Source organism: Pseudochaenichthys georgianus, chromosome 19 (assembly GCF_902827115.2).
Source record: "Pseudochaenichthys georgianus chromosome 19, fPseGeo1.2, whole genome shotgun sequence".
In the NCBI taxonomy this organism is placed as follows: Eukaryota; Metazoa; Chordata; class Actinopteri; order Perciformes; family Channichthyidae; genus Pseudochaenichthys; species Pseudochaenichthys georgianus.
In genome coordinates this window covers 8,564,735-8,579,845 of record NC_047521.1, presented here as the reverse complement: position 1 = coordinate 8,579,845, position 15,111 = coordinate 8,564,735, and the positions used below count along the sequence as shown (strand labels likewise).

General features: G+C 41.2%; 1 protein-coding gene across 1 annotated transcript in view; it reads right to left on the bottom strand.

Moving 5' to 3' along the window:
• The window catches only part of acsf2 (acyl-CoA synthetase family member 2), a 47,465-nt gene that overhangs the window by 15,959 nt on the left and 16,395 nt on the right, over positions 1-15,111 (bottom strand). Inside the window, exons 6-10 of the mRNA XM_034107417.2 lie at positions 12,606-12,768; positions 11,697-11,792; positions 10,597-10,748; positions 326-417; positions 103-179 (exon numbers count right to left, since the gene is read on the bottom strand). Of these exons, the coding sequence (XP_033963308.1) occupies positions 103-179; positions 326-417; positions 10,597-10,748; positions 11,697-11,792; positions 12,606-12,768 (580 nt within the window). The remainder of the gene's footprint in view (positions 1-102; positions 180-325; positions 418-10,596; positions 10,749-11,696; positions 11,793-12,605; positions 12,769-15,111) is intronic.

Here is a 15,111-nt window from a genome sequence, read left to right as displayed (position 1 = left end):
ATCTATAATAACAATTTAAAAATACTATTATTTGTAATAGTTGTACTATTATTTGTAATGGTTGTACTTTTTATTATTTGTAATAGTTGTACTTTGACTTACTGTAATTTCCTTGATGTTCATCACAGAAATGACCTTCTTCACAAGTTCTTGAGGACAAGGGGAGCCAGCCATGATGCCTAGATAACAAATAGAAAAGCATGTTAAATCCACAGCAATCACTTTTTTCAATATTCTCAAATGAATACTAGATATTGGCAATGAATCCTCAAACGGTCACTTCTTTTGTCAATCCATACAAGCAGAATATCAACATTTTTCTTACCTGCCTCAATGGATGACAAGTCATATTTAGCCAAGTCTGGCTGAAAAATCATGTCAACATACATGGTGGGGGTGCCGTAGATGAATGTGCACCTGTGAGGACAAATACAAATACAAATAAAAGACATTTATTTGAGATAATAAATCCAGCATTACAAGGCAAGGCAAGTTTATTTATATAGCACCTTTCAACACAAGGCAATTCAAAGTGCTTTACAAAAAACGAAAGACATTAAGAAAATGGCATTTAAAATCAGTCATTAAAAAGAAAAGATAATAAAAGAAACATTAAAAGAAAAAATACATGGATAAAAGTTACAGTGCAGTTTAAGATGTGAATAGTTCAATTAAAAGCATGGGCAAAAATAAAAGTCTTTAGTCTGGATTTAAAAGTAGTCAGAGTTGCAGCAGACCTGCAGTTTTCAGGGAGTTTGTTCCAGATATTTGGAGCATAATAACTGAACGCTGCTTTACCATGTTTAGTTCTGACTCTGGGGACAGAAAGCTGACCAGTCCCCGAAGACCTGAGAGATCTGGATGGTTCATAATTTAGCAGTAGGTCAGAAATGTATTTTGGGCCTAAACCATTCAAAGCTTTATAAACCAGCAGCAGTATTTTGAAATCTATTCTTTGACACACAGGAAGCCAGTGTAAAGACTTCAGAACAGGAGTGATGTGGTCCACTTTCTTAGTGTTAGTGAGGACTCGAGCAGCGGCGTTCTGAATTAGCTGCAGCTTTCTAATAGATTTTTTAGTGAGACCTGTGAAGACACCATTGCAGTAGTCCAGTCTACTGAAGATAAAAGCATGGACAAGTTTTTCCAAATCCTGCTGTGACATTAGTCTTTTAATCCTAGATATATTCTTTAGGTGATAGTAGGCTGATTTAGTAACTGTTTTAATGTGACTGTTGAAACTCAGGTCAGAGTCCATGACTACACCTAGATTTCTGGCTTTATCTGTTGTTTTGAACATTGCAGACTGAAGCTCAGCGCTAACTTTTATACGTTCTGCCTTGGCTCCAAAAACCATTACCTCAGTTTTATCTTTGTTTAATTGGAGAAAGTTCTGACACATCCAGTCATTGATTTGTTCAATGCACTTACTCAGTGTTTGAATTGGAGCATAGTCTCCTGGTGAAATTGTTACGTAAATTTGTTTGTCATCCGCATAGCGATGGTAACTTATTTTGTTGTTTTTCATTATCTGAGCCAGTGGTGGCATGTAGATGTTAAAGAGAAGAGGCCCCAAAATGGAGCCTTGAGGTACCCCACATGTCATATTTGTCAACTCAGATGTGTATTTACCTATAGAAACAAAGTTGTTTCTGTCCTTTAAGTAGGATTCAAACCTATTTAGAACTGTTTTCGAAAGTCCCACCCAGTTTTCTAGTCGGTCGAGTAATATGTTGTGGTCAACCATGTCAAACGCAGCACTGAGATCTAATAATACTAACACTGAAGTTCTGCCACTGTCTGTGTTTAAGTGGATGTCATTGAAGACCTTTACAAGAGCAGTCTCAGTGCTGTGGTTTGGACGAAAGCCTGACTGGAACACATCGAAACAACTATTTAAATGCAAGAAATTACTCAACTGTTGAAAAACAACGTTTTCAATGATTTTACCTAGAAATGGCAGGTTTGATATGGGCCTGTAATTGTTCATTACTGAAGCATCTAGATTATTCTTTTTTAAGAGCGGTTTAATGACTGCAGTTTTCAGGGCCTGTGGAAAAATACCTGAGTGAAGAGATTTGTTTACTATATGAAGTAGATCTGAGGCCATGCAACGAAAAAAATCTTTTTTGTGGTCCTGGATCATAGGTCCTGGATGGATATCCTTGTGGATTCATCTTCCTATTATACACACATGCATTTCCAAACATTTGGACTACCTATGTTGCAAATGTATTATCTTTTCAATGTACACACGGCATCTATTGCACGTCTGTCCGTCCTGGGAGAGGGATCCCTCCTCTGTTGCTCTCCCTGAGGTTTCTCCCATTTTTCCCTTTAAACTGTGGGTTTTCTCCCGAAGTTTTTCCTTGTACAATGTGAGGGTCTAAGGACAGAGGGTGTCGTATTGTCATACTGATATTCTGTACACACTGTGAAGACCACTGAGACAAATGTAACATTTGTGATATTGGGCTATATAAATAAACATTGATTGATTGATTGATCTTTGAAAAATCCTGTTGGAATAATATCAAGGCAGCAGGAGGAGGATTTCAGAAGTTGAATAATGTCCTCTAGGTTTTTATCATTAATCTGATGGAATTGTGTCATGGTGTTTGAATTGATATTAGGTGGACATAGGGACAACACATTTGCTGTACCTGATGCAGAGGCACTGACTGCTTGTCTGATTTTCTGAATTTTGTCAGTGAAAAAAGGAGGCAAAATCATTGCATGCCCTGGTGGATAGAAATTCAGAGGCTACTGACACTGGGGGGTTAGTTAGTCTGTCGACGGTAGCAAACAAGGTACGTGCATTGTTTTTGGTAATGATGTCAGAGAAGAAAGACTGTTGTGCGTTTTTCAATTCCAAATTATAAAGGCCAAGTCTCTCTTTATAGATTTCAAAGTGAACCTGGAGATTTGTTTTTCGCCACCTACGTTCAGCTTTTCGACACTCTCTTTTTTCTGCTCTCACGGTCATGGCCTTTCTCCATGGAGATATTTTCTTCCCAGTCACTTCCTTTACACTAGTTGGAGCAATGGCATCTATAACAATTTTAATTTTTGAATTAAAATGATCTACTAGCTCATTTACTGAGATGTTAGCAGGGGCAAGTGTGGAAGAAAAATTCTGAGTAAACATTTCCCTAGTATTTTCAGTTAAATATCGCTTTGTGGTTACCTCTTTTTGAAAAAATTTGTGAACAGAAATAGAGCTCTCAAAGAACACACAGGAATGATCAGAGAGTGCAACATCAGTCACCACAACCTTAGAGATATTCAGACCCTTTGAGATAATTAAGTCCAGAGTGTGCCCCTTATTGTGCGTGGGCTCCGTCACATGCTGAGTCAGTCCATAGCTATCAAGAACACAAAACAGTTCTTTAGCCCCTCTGTCCTGGGGGTTGTCAACATGGATGTTAAAATCACCAACAATGACTCGACGGTCAAAGTCAATACACACTATAGACAGCAGTTCGGTAAACTCATCAAAAAAGCTTGCACAGTATTTGGGTGGTCTACAGATATTTAGGAACAGAGCTCGAGAGGAGCATTTCAGCTGAAGGGCCACATATTCAAAAGAAGCAAAGTTCCCATAAGATGTCATCCTGCATTGAATGCAATGATTGAACAAAATAGCAACTCCACCTCCTCTCTTATACATTCTTTCCTGACTCATAAAACTAAAGTTGGGAGGGGTTGATTCGATAAGAACAGCTGCACTGTTATTTTGTTCAATCCAAGTTTCCGTTAAAAACATAAAATCAAGATTGTGCTCAGTGATACAATCATTGATTAAAAATGTTTTTCCTGCCAGAGACCTGAAATGTAATAAAGCTAGTTTAAGTTGTGTTAAACACACTATCAGTAAGATGTTTTGTGACAAGCTGTGGCTGACATGGAATCACTGCTAAATTTGATAAACTCACACGAACGTTTGAGCACTTCCTGTTTCTAAGCTGATTCACCGCTCTTAATCTATTACCTATCAACACAGATATCGGCAAAGCTACAGGCAGGCAGGGCCCCGGCATGTCCTGGAAAGAGTTGAGAGTGCCATACGCCCTTGAGCCTGGACCCCACACATATCAGTAAGAGTTTGTTGTGTTTTGTACACACACATCCTTATCAGGCTTCGGAGACTGCAGATGCTTTCTTGAAGGGAGGGGAGGTGGTTGACGTAGGCACAGTGATGGAGACGGGGGAGATGGTGCGGGGGTAGAGGACATGCTGCCAGGGGGGGGAGGTGGTTGACGTGGGGAAATGGGGGGAAATGGTGCGCGTCTCTGCAGTGATTTTGGTGGGCGTCGTTGAGGAGCGGGGGTAAAGGACATGCTGCCAACCCTGCGTATCGCCTTAGTTTGGTCTTTGAACTCCAGGAAGGAATCGGTGCCAACCCTCTGTATCTCCTTTGTGTGTTCAGCGATCTCCAGGAGGGTGGGCGAGGGTGAAAGGGTGAACGGAGAGTAGAGAGAGCTGTGGGGTGAAGGAAGAGTATCCTCAGAGGTGATAGGGGGGGTGAAGGGCGGTGGAGACTCCTCCATTTGTCTCCCATAATCAAGACACTCCTCATGGGGGGTGCAGTGATAGATTTTCAAGGTTTTCTGAGCGATGTGTTGTGTCTTTCTCTTGTTTTTATTCCTCTTGTTGCTTGTTACACAGCTACACGCCAACTCACACTCTCAGGTCAGCTGATCAGTTGCTCCTAAGGGTGCCAAAAACAAAGTCTAAGCGCAGAGGGGACCGTGCTTTCTCTGCTGCCGCCCCTAAACTGTGGAACGACCTGCCCTTGCTCATCAGACAGGCTCCCACACTGACTGCTTTTAAATCCCGTCTTAAAACCCACCTCTTCTCCTTGGCATTCAGAAACAAGTAGATTGTTGCTTTTATTTGCTTTCAGTGGTCTATTGTTTTTATTATATGGCTGTTATTTATTTTTTAATTATTACGTTTATTCTGGTTTGTTTTGTGTTTGTATCTTGTATTTATATTATGTTGTGTGAGCTTATCTCTCTGTACAGCACTTTGGTCTGAAGGTTTTTAAAGTGCTATATAAATAAAGTTGGATTGGATTGGATTGTCCTTGGCAAAGGGAACAGATTGATGACATAGGCAGTTGAATACGTTAGAGATAAACAATTTCACTCCTGATTTGTTCAGACAAACTCCATTTGCCTTAAAAAGATGTCTGCAGTCCCAGAAAAAGTTAAAGTTGTCAATAAAATTGACAGAATGGTCAATACAGACAGTTGAAAGCCAGGTGTTCAGTGCAAACAATCTGCTGAATCTCTCCACTCCTCTTCTGACTGGCGGTAGAAGGCCACTGATGAACACCTCTGCATTTAGAGAACTGACAGTTTCCAACAAACATTTAAAGTCTTTTTTCAGTACTTCTGACTGTTGTTTTACAACATCATTTGTTCCAATGTGCAGTACCACATTCTTCACAGTCGGATGTTCAGCCCCAAATATGCAGGATCTTCTCAGCCAAGTCAGAGACCGTATCCTTGGGAAAACAGAGTACTTTTTACATCTCTTACAGCAGAGTCACCCACAATCAGAGTTTCAGGCCCAGTCGTTAGCTTTCCCTCTAGCCTTTTACTTTTGGAGTAGCTATTGGTCCTTACAGGTTATCCAGGTCATCAGAAAGAGATCTCCGGTTCTCGGTCAGCGGAGCGTATCTGTTCTGGATTGGCACACTTGGTGGTTTAGGAGGATTTTTTGTAGTTCTCCCTTTAGCAGCTGTCCACGGCTGTTTCCTAGTAGGAACAGGGGTTGAAGAGGCGCTCTTCCTGGGTGATAACAATGCAGGCCAGCCGGTCGCATCACAGATTTCAGAGCGCTGGGCTCTGCCTGTTGTTTGTCCTCCCAAATCCCATGGAAATGATTTGCACCCAGAGAGTTCGAGGGAGGACTACCACTTGTAGATTTATTACCCGGTACACAGCCCTCCTGTTCCTTGGAATCCTTGTAGCTGCTAACTAGCTTTGAGTTAGCATGCCTTTGTCCATTCTTTTGCAACACTGGTAAAGTGGTGTCATTCCAACCTAGTCCATTAACTTCCACGTTAACTTCTAACCGTTGCATTTTCATTTCCAACACGGCCATCTTCTGTAGAAGTTTGTGGAAGTCATCTGTAGAGAACGGAGGCATTTTGCTGCCAACTAGCTTAAGCTAAATAGCATGCAGTACCAGGCTTTAGCTGTTGCTAGGCCACGCTACTGTAAGACTGAGGTCGTCGTAAAAATATTGAAATATGGCTGAAACCCTCCGTCTATTTACGAAGAATAACTGTCCCAGTGATAGGTTAATGTCCAGGAGCCGCTGCTCGAAGTTTTCAGAAAAGAAAAATAGAAAAAGAGCATAAAAAAGTAAGCAGAGGCAAGAGCAAGCAGAAAAGCGTCTGCACTGTAAGAAGGCTTCTTACAGTGGCAAGGCCACAAACTTCAATGAGTTTGTGACTGTTTTCCTGGCTGATTTCCTCATGTTAAGGAGACACTTTACAAAATGTACTAACGCGCTATGATAAATGGTAAATGGACTGTACTTACACTGAACAAAAATATCAATGCAACACTTTTGTTTTTGCTCCCATTTTTCATGAGATGAACTCAAAGATCTAAAACATTTTCTATATACACAAAATAACCATTTCTCTCAAATATTGTTCACAAATCTGAAAAACTCTGTGATAGTGAGCACTTCTCCTTTGCCGAGATAATCCATCCCACCTCACAGGTGTGGCATATCAAGATGCTGATTAGACAGCATGATTATTGCACAGGTGTGCCTTAGGCTGGCCACAATAAAAGGCCACTCTGAAACGTGCAGTGTTGCTTTATTGGGGGGGTCTGGGGGGGTCCGAAAACCAGTCAGTATCTGGTGTGACCACCATTTGCCTCACGCAGTGCAACACATCTCCTTCGCATAGAGTTGATCAGGTTATTGATTGTGGCCTGTGGAATGTTGGTCCACTCCTCTTCAATGGCTGTGCGAAGTTGCTGGATATTGGCAGGAACTGGAACACGCTGTCGTAGACGCCGATCCAGAGCATCCCAAACATGCTCAATGGGTGACATGTCCGGTGAGTATGCTGGCCATGCAAGAACTGGGATGTTTTCAGCCTCCAGGAATTGTGTACAGATCCTTGCAACATGGGGCCGTGCATTATCATGCTGCAACATGAGGTGATGGTCGTGGATGAATGGCACAACAATGGGCCTCAGGATCTCGTCACGGTATCTCTGTACATTCACAATGCCATCAATAAAATGCACCTGTGTTCGTCGTCCATAACATACGCCTGCCCATACCATAACCCCACCACCACCATGGGCCACTCGATTCACAACATTGACATCAGAAAACCGCTCACCCACACGACGCCACACATGCTGTCTGCCATCTGCCCTGAACAGTGAAAACCGGGATTCATCCGTGAAGAGAACACCTCTCCAACGTGCCAGACGCCATCGAATGTGAGCATTTGCCCACTCAAGTCGGTTACGACGACGAACCGGAGTCAGGTCGAGACCCCGATGAGGACGACGAGCATGCAGATGAGCTTCCCTGAGACGGTTTCTGACAGTTGTGCAGAAATTCTTTGGTTATGCAAACCGATTGTTGCAGCAGCTGTCCGAGCGGCTGGTCTCAGACGATCTTGGAGGTGAACATGCTGGATGTGGAGGTCCTGGGCTGGTGTGGTTACACGTGGTCTGCGGTTGTGAGGCCGGTTGGATGTACTGCCAAATTCTCTGAAACGCCTTTGGAGACGGCTTATGGTAGAGAAATGAACATTCAATTCACGGGCAACAGCTCTGGTGGACATTCCTGCTGTCAGCATGCCAATTGCACGCTCCCTCAAAACTTGCGACATCTGTGGCATTGTGCTGCGTGATGAAACTGAACATTTCAGAGTGGCCTTTTATTGTGGCCAGCCTAAGGCACACCTGTGCAATAATCATGCTGTCTAATCAGCATCTTGATATGCCACACCTGTGAGGTGGGATGGATTATCTCGGCAAAGGAGAAGTGCTCACTATCACAGATTTTTTCAGATTTGTGAACAATATTTGAGAGAAATGGTTATTTTGTGTATATAGAAAATGTTTTAGATCTTTGAGTTCATCTCATGAAAAATGGGAGCAAAAAGAAAAGTGTTGCATTTATATTTTTGTTCAGTGTATATAGCGCTTTATCCAGTCTTTAAGACCCCTCAAAGCGCTTTACATACTACATGTCATTCACCCATTCACACAGAGCAGTGTACCTTACTCTAGGACCTAACATTCACACACCGTTGGCCATGCCATCGGGAACAACTCGGGGTTAAGTAACTTTCCCAAGGATACATCGACATGTTGACTGCATGGGCTGGGATCGAACCCGCAACCTTCTGGTTGATAGACGACCACACTCCCTCGCAGCCACAGTCGCCCCCATGATTTGTTCCTTTCTAATTTATTTCAACTTGCTATAAAAACATCATGCTTTATTTTAATATAACATAAAATATGTTAGCCTTATTACTCCCCCAGTAGTGGAAATGTGCCATGATATAGCAGCAAAGAAGAGTAATCAATCAGTTAAAAAAGGCTAACAGCAATATATAAAATAACAAAGAAAAGAAAAAAACTGTAAAAATCTGAGAAAGGTAGACGGATTAAATGGTTCGATTATTGCAAATAGGACATACTGATATTGCATAGTTTGGTATATACATGTTAAGTCACATCAAAGTGAAAGTAAAGAGAGTCAGTGTGTGAGAACAGAACGCTCTTATCTTTCGCGTTTGATTTAGGTCAAAGGCAAAGTTTGACAATTTGGGAAAAAACGCTTGTATGCTAAGAGTTATATAAGGAGATCGATACTCCTCTCATACCTTTACCCTAAATTAGAAGCTCCATCCAGCAGCTGGTGAGCTTAGCACTAACACAGCTGGACAAATACTGAGTGCTTACACAAGGCAGGGGGTCACTGGGGCTCTTGGTATATTCTTCCTATTCTTCTCTTTCATGCCGATCTTAACAGTAAGGCTGCCTTAAATAAAAGTCCAGTTTGACAACCATTCATTAGATCAACCTCACACTTGGCGAGTGTATAGCTAAGGACCAAAGGGAGGTTAGTATTCAAATATACTGGACATTTCTTTGTGCTTTATGTACACAATGTGTGGTGTATTAAGAGGGGGCCTAACTGTTACACCACCAAACTGCATGCTTTCTGATACACCCTACAGTACATTCCATCACAGATGAAGAACGAAAGCGCGGATATCAAAAAAGGGACATATTTATCAGTAATTCATTTGACAACCGATGTTAAAGTAAACTGGCATGAAGCATTTACAGTAGCATGTATTGATATGTCTGGTACTCAACATGCCTTTGCAATGAAATATAATAAGCCTGTCACAAGCAGAATAAATGGACAGGATTTAAGGAAGTCCGTTTTGAATCATCGTTTGGCCTTTTGGCCATCACGATTTTTGGAACCAGAAGCTGCACCGCTGTAGAGTTCAGAACAGCCAAATGCTAAACAAGACATTTCCACTCAACCAAAATGTTACAATTAACTTTCATTAAGTGAAAACTAACTGTTAATTGGTAAAGTTCTAAGATGCAAACAAGAAGAGCGCCTCTTCCTTACAAATCAGGCCGATAGCAACATGCTAATCACAAAGGTAAGATCATTTTTTTAAATAAAAATCTAACTTTTGTATATTACAAGTAGAGTCACACCTACTGGCCGTTACAAGGAAGGCAGGTTCAAGGCACTTCATCTTTGGGTTCACTTTTCAGACTTTGAGTTTGCAGCTGAGCCATATTTCAGCACATTTCTGTGAAGGGTCCATCAGCTCATGGTTGTGTTTATATGTTCTCCTGTGAGTGAGAGCGTTGGGAGGGGCTCCTTATTTTCATCTAAAGTAACAGACAGAGAATCTGCACTTTTGAAACAGGGCTGAAACAGAGGGGATTATGGGTAATACTGCAATGATCTGTTTGGTATTTGGAGCCAAACACTTCAGAGACATGTTTTGTATATATCTGAGACCTGTAATATATTGATGAACAATAGTATAATAGGGGACCTTTAAAGCTAGAGTTTGCCTACAAGTGATTCTTGTTGATTCTCTTCTCTTTGTACATGACTAAAAAACATGTGATATCTGATCTCCCTCAGGAAATGTTCCATCTGTTAAGAAGATCCGACACTAATGGATACCAGACTCAGCAGACGTGACCTCATGCTGGAACAAGCTACAGCAAAGCATATTTCTCCAGCCCTCTAACCTTTCAGCATACAGCTTTCCAGATATTTGATTTTCTTTCAAATAAAAAATATATATGCAGATTATTTTTAGAGCACAACTGCTTGCACTTTGCGGTTGGATAATTCCTAAATGTAAGCCAAAGAAGTCTGAAAACCGGTTCTCACAGCAGTTTTGAGAAAGAAAGCACATTAAATCCTTTGTCACAGGCAGTAACAGGATATTAAAGATCAAACAGCTTTCTCTCCTACTAATTTCATATAATCCTTTTTAAGACACCAGAATACATTAATGGACCTGGCACGGATTGCTGACATTACCTTTCACTCTCCATAGCTGCTAAATTGGCCTTTCCATTGTACCCAGCGGAGGGAAAGACCACGGAGACGCCATGGACGGCCATACAGAGCCCCCCCCCAACAGAGCCGAAGCAGTGGTACAGAGGCACAGGCAGACAGATCCGGGTGTGAGGCTGAGGGACAATATCAGGAGGCAGAAGGGACATAATTACGGAGGCAATTTAAAAAGAAGGAGGATTATGCATCATAATGTATTGATAAACTACCACCCTGTTTGCTTGCTTGCAAAAGTATGTTTCTCCTTTATTATTTTAGACAAAAGTACACTATCACATGTCCATCCACAGTTTGGGGAAGTCCCTGTTTCCTGTTTCAACATAACTATGCACGTGTGCACTTTCCGATATGTTTTTCAAGGGTCTTCTGAAAGAACTTAAATGGGATTGTAACAGTGTATATGTTTTCTTAATAACAACAGGTCCAGTTCATTGGTCAAAATCACACTTTTTTATTCATTTAAACAGCTGGTAACCGTTTTTAGAAAGCATTAATCAAACAGGGGAAATGATTCCTTTTTTGGGGCCTTTACCTAAAAATGGCAGACAAAAATATAAGAAAAATGTAAGTAAAGAATCCTGCTGATGAAATATATGAAGATTAATCTCTGTGAATGGTTTTTAAAACAATATAATTTTTGTTAAAAGACTTCCTTATTTTCACCTAATTTCTTTCTATTTAATTTGTTACATTAAATGTATTACTATAGTATAAAGGATCATGCTAATCAAATGTGGTATTTCCTTGTTGTTTACAACTTGTTGTTTACAGCAGGACATTGTGTGTGTGGCTTATTGATGCCTTTTTTATATTTTTTGGACAATACTGAAGCTATATGGTACAGAAAAGGAAATGTATCCAGTGTTGATACACACGCAATACTTGTAACTATACACACGTTTAGTGATGGTTGTGGTCCTGTTATGGATATGGATGTTCAATCCAGAACTCCATCTATACCCTGCTATCATACTCCAAACCCCCTTCTGTTGCCTTCAAATATGCTCACTGATCAGAAGGCCTTAATTAAACTCCAAGATGATATATTGTGTGTAAAGACTCACCCTCCAGGTGTATCCCACTCTCTTTCCAACGCTATAGGCATTGTTGACGATGTTGTGATGAGACAGCGTGGCTCCCTTTGGCGCTCCAGTTGTGCCCTGGTAACAGACATAATTACGGAAATAAATTAAACCCATAAAGCCATAAAAAGGTCTGATACTGTCCTTCAAGATGACTGATAGGCTTCTTGATTTCTCTATGAACATGGTGGAGCCTACCTTCAGTCAATGACAAATTGTATCTAAAGTGTGTTCTTTTGTATTCTTAATAGCGTCACTTGATAGTTTGATCATTAGTATGACATGAATATCACTTTGACCTTTGTCCTAATAGAAATAATAACATTAAAGTAAAACCTTGCACACTGTAAAAGACTTGTGTTGCAAATTGTGGCCCTATATGCATTTCTATTTTATTAAGATAACATTTCAGCCCTCAGGCCTTCTTTAGGTCAAAAATCATTATGTTGTAGAAGGCCTGAGGTCCGAAATGTCACCTGAATAAGAGAAATATTCAAATGTAGTACTGTGCAAAACCTTTTTTCTTACTTTTATGTGTACTTTTATGTGTAACATGTCCAAAATGTGATCACAGTGCAACTTTTGTCAGTGTGCAAGCATTATATATCATGTCAAGGGTTAAAATATTTCCTGTTCAGTCTATATAAAGTTAGATCCAGTATGCGCATTTTCCCAGGAGATTCTGCCAGAAAGAAAGGAAACCTGGCATGTGTTCAACATGTTTCAGCGTGCACTGGGGCTCTTTGAATTTCCTTAAAAAGGTAAAGAATGCAGGAAAATGCTGAAAACAAATGATAGATGCATACAACGAGGAGGGGCTAACTTAAAAACAGCAAATGACAATGCTACATACTATTGCTTTAAGGGCAGCAGGAGTTATGCAACCATTACCGAGGTGAACTGGATGTTTATGGGGTCGTCAAAGGACAGCTTCCTCTGCAGATCCTGGAGCTGCTGCATGTACTGGCTGCTGCCGGCCTGCATCACGTCCTCCAGGAGAAACATTCCTGGCTGCCGACTACCCACAACGATCACAGAGCGGAGGTCTGGGAGTCTGAGGGGCAACATACAGACAACATCTGGGTCAATGCTTTACATTACATGTCACTTGTTAGGCGCTTTTATCCAAAGCGACTTACACATTCAATAGGCAAGGCAAGTTTATTTATATAGCACCTTTCAACATAAGGCAATTCAAGGTGCTTTACAAAAATGAAAGACATTCAGACAAAGGCATTTAAATACAGTAAAAGATAATAAAAGAAACATTAAAAGAAAAAAATACATGAATAAAAAGTTACAGTGCAGTTTAAGATATGAATAGTTCACACAGAAGTTCCACTTTACTGATGAACACTGTTGTGTTCATCAGTTTCAATTAAAAGCAGCAGCAAAAAGAAAAGTCTTTAGTCTGGATTTAAAAGTAGTCAGAGTTGCAGCGGACCTGCAGGTTTCTGGGAGTTTGTTCCAGATATTTGGAGCATAATAACTGAACGCTGCTTCTCCATGTTTAGTTCTGACTCTGGGGACAGAAAGCTGACCAGTCCCTGAAGACCTGAGAGATCTGGATGGTTCATCATTTAGCAGAAGATCAGAAATGTATTTTGAGCCTAAAACATTCAAAGATTTATAAACCAGCAGCAGTATTTTGAAATCTATTCTTTGACACACAGGAAGCCAGTGTAAAGACTTCAGAACAGGAGTGATGTGATCCACTTTCTTAGTGTCAGTGAGGACTCGAGCAGCGGCGTTCTGAATCAGCTGCAGCTTTCTAATAGATGTTTTAGTGAGACCTGTGAAGACACCATTGCAGTAGTCCAGTCTACTGAAGATAAAAGCAATGCAACATCACTCTACACTCGTCGATCAGAGCGCATTTTCGCGAGCGGAGCACATTTTCTCATCCGCCTCACGGAGCGTGGAAAGTGAGGGGCAGGGCTGCCTCTCTTCCGTCGGCGTGGATTGGAGGTTTACCTGTGCACCTGTGCTGTTGTGGGGAGGTTTTTCCCGGGAAGTCGCGGAGAGACGGAGCGGCTGCACGTTGTTGCTTGGGCCCCCTTTTTCCACCTGCCCAGTTGTGCTGTGGCGGGGACCTGCTTCCACTTGTCGTGTGATGCTGTCCTGGCGAGATTTTGCCCCGGGGCGTAACGGAGAGACCGGAGCGGCTTCGCGTTCGAGATGGGTCTGTCTGCAGACCGCAGCAAGGAGGCGTTTCCTATAGGGGCGTTTCCTATAGGGGCGTTTCCTAACTTTTTTTATCCAGCTGCTTTTATAAATCCTCGCAGAAGAAGTCATTGTTCTAGTGATGGGAATTCCGGCTCTTCTTGCTGAGCCGATCATTTGGCTCACCAAGAAGAGCCGGCTCTTTCGGCTCCCAAAGGGCTCTTCAGTTTACCACATATTATACCTTTTAATTAAATCAAATGTAGCGCTGTTTTGACTAATGATTTATATGTGTACACATATATCACTTAAATTATTCAAGACATCCTTTGTACTAAAGTATTCAAAAGTAAAAATTACATGTTTAATATAAATTATTTGCTGTGGCCAATTGTTTTCATTGCATTTACACACCCGTGTAACTCTCTGATACCACCCAATGAATGCATTGAATTGCTTGTAGAACCACGCTACACAAAACAGATGGCAACACCTATACAAAGTATTTTAAAAAAGGGGCTATTGTATCAACCTATATAAAGTATATAAATATAGTTTTTCTCCCTGCAGGAGAGGGGAGCGTGCTTTGAGATCAACTGCTAGGCTGCAGCGGGGAGAAGAGGGGGACAAAAAGAGATCTCCGTCCTCCGTGTTTTATTCTTATAGAAGTAAGAAGAGAAGTAATGGGTCAGAAACCCTCCTTTTTACGCAGCGGTCCAGACATAGACATCATAGCTACGGCGACATATTCAGTTGCCAGTTACTTTTGGCATTAGGGCAGGGATATCTTTCAAGGTTTGACATAATGAATTGTGCTACTTTTAAAGCAAGCAACAATGTTTTCAAATCTGTAATCAAAAAGCTCCTCAAAAACACTATAGAAGCAGTTCCTGCCGTTGTTACGTTAGTTCAAACAGTAACAACGGACTACTTTTCTTAGCAGATGCATGTCAATTTAAATCAATACAAAAAACTATTTTTTAAATCAATAAAATCTTTTTCTAAATCCATAAAAGCATTTCCATTATTATTGGGAGTCATGTCGTTACTTTGTTGAGAATGTGGCCATGTGTAATAAGCGGGATAATGTCCACATTGCACATTGCATAATGTGCCTTCATGCCGATCTAGATCCCTCCGCAAAAACAAAACAAAAAACGTCTCGTTCGCGAGCCAGCTCCCGTCGTTCACTATAGGAAACGCCCCTATAGGAAACGCCCCTATAGGAAACGCC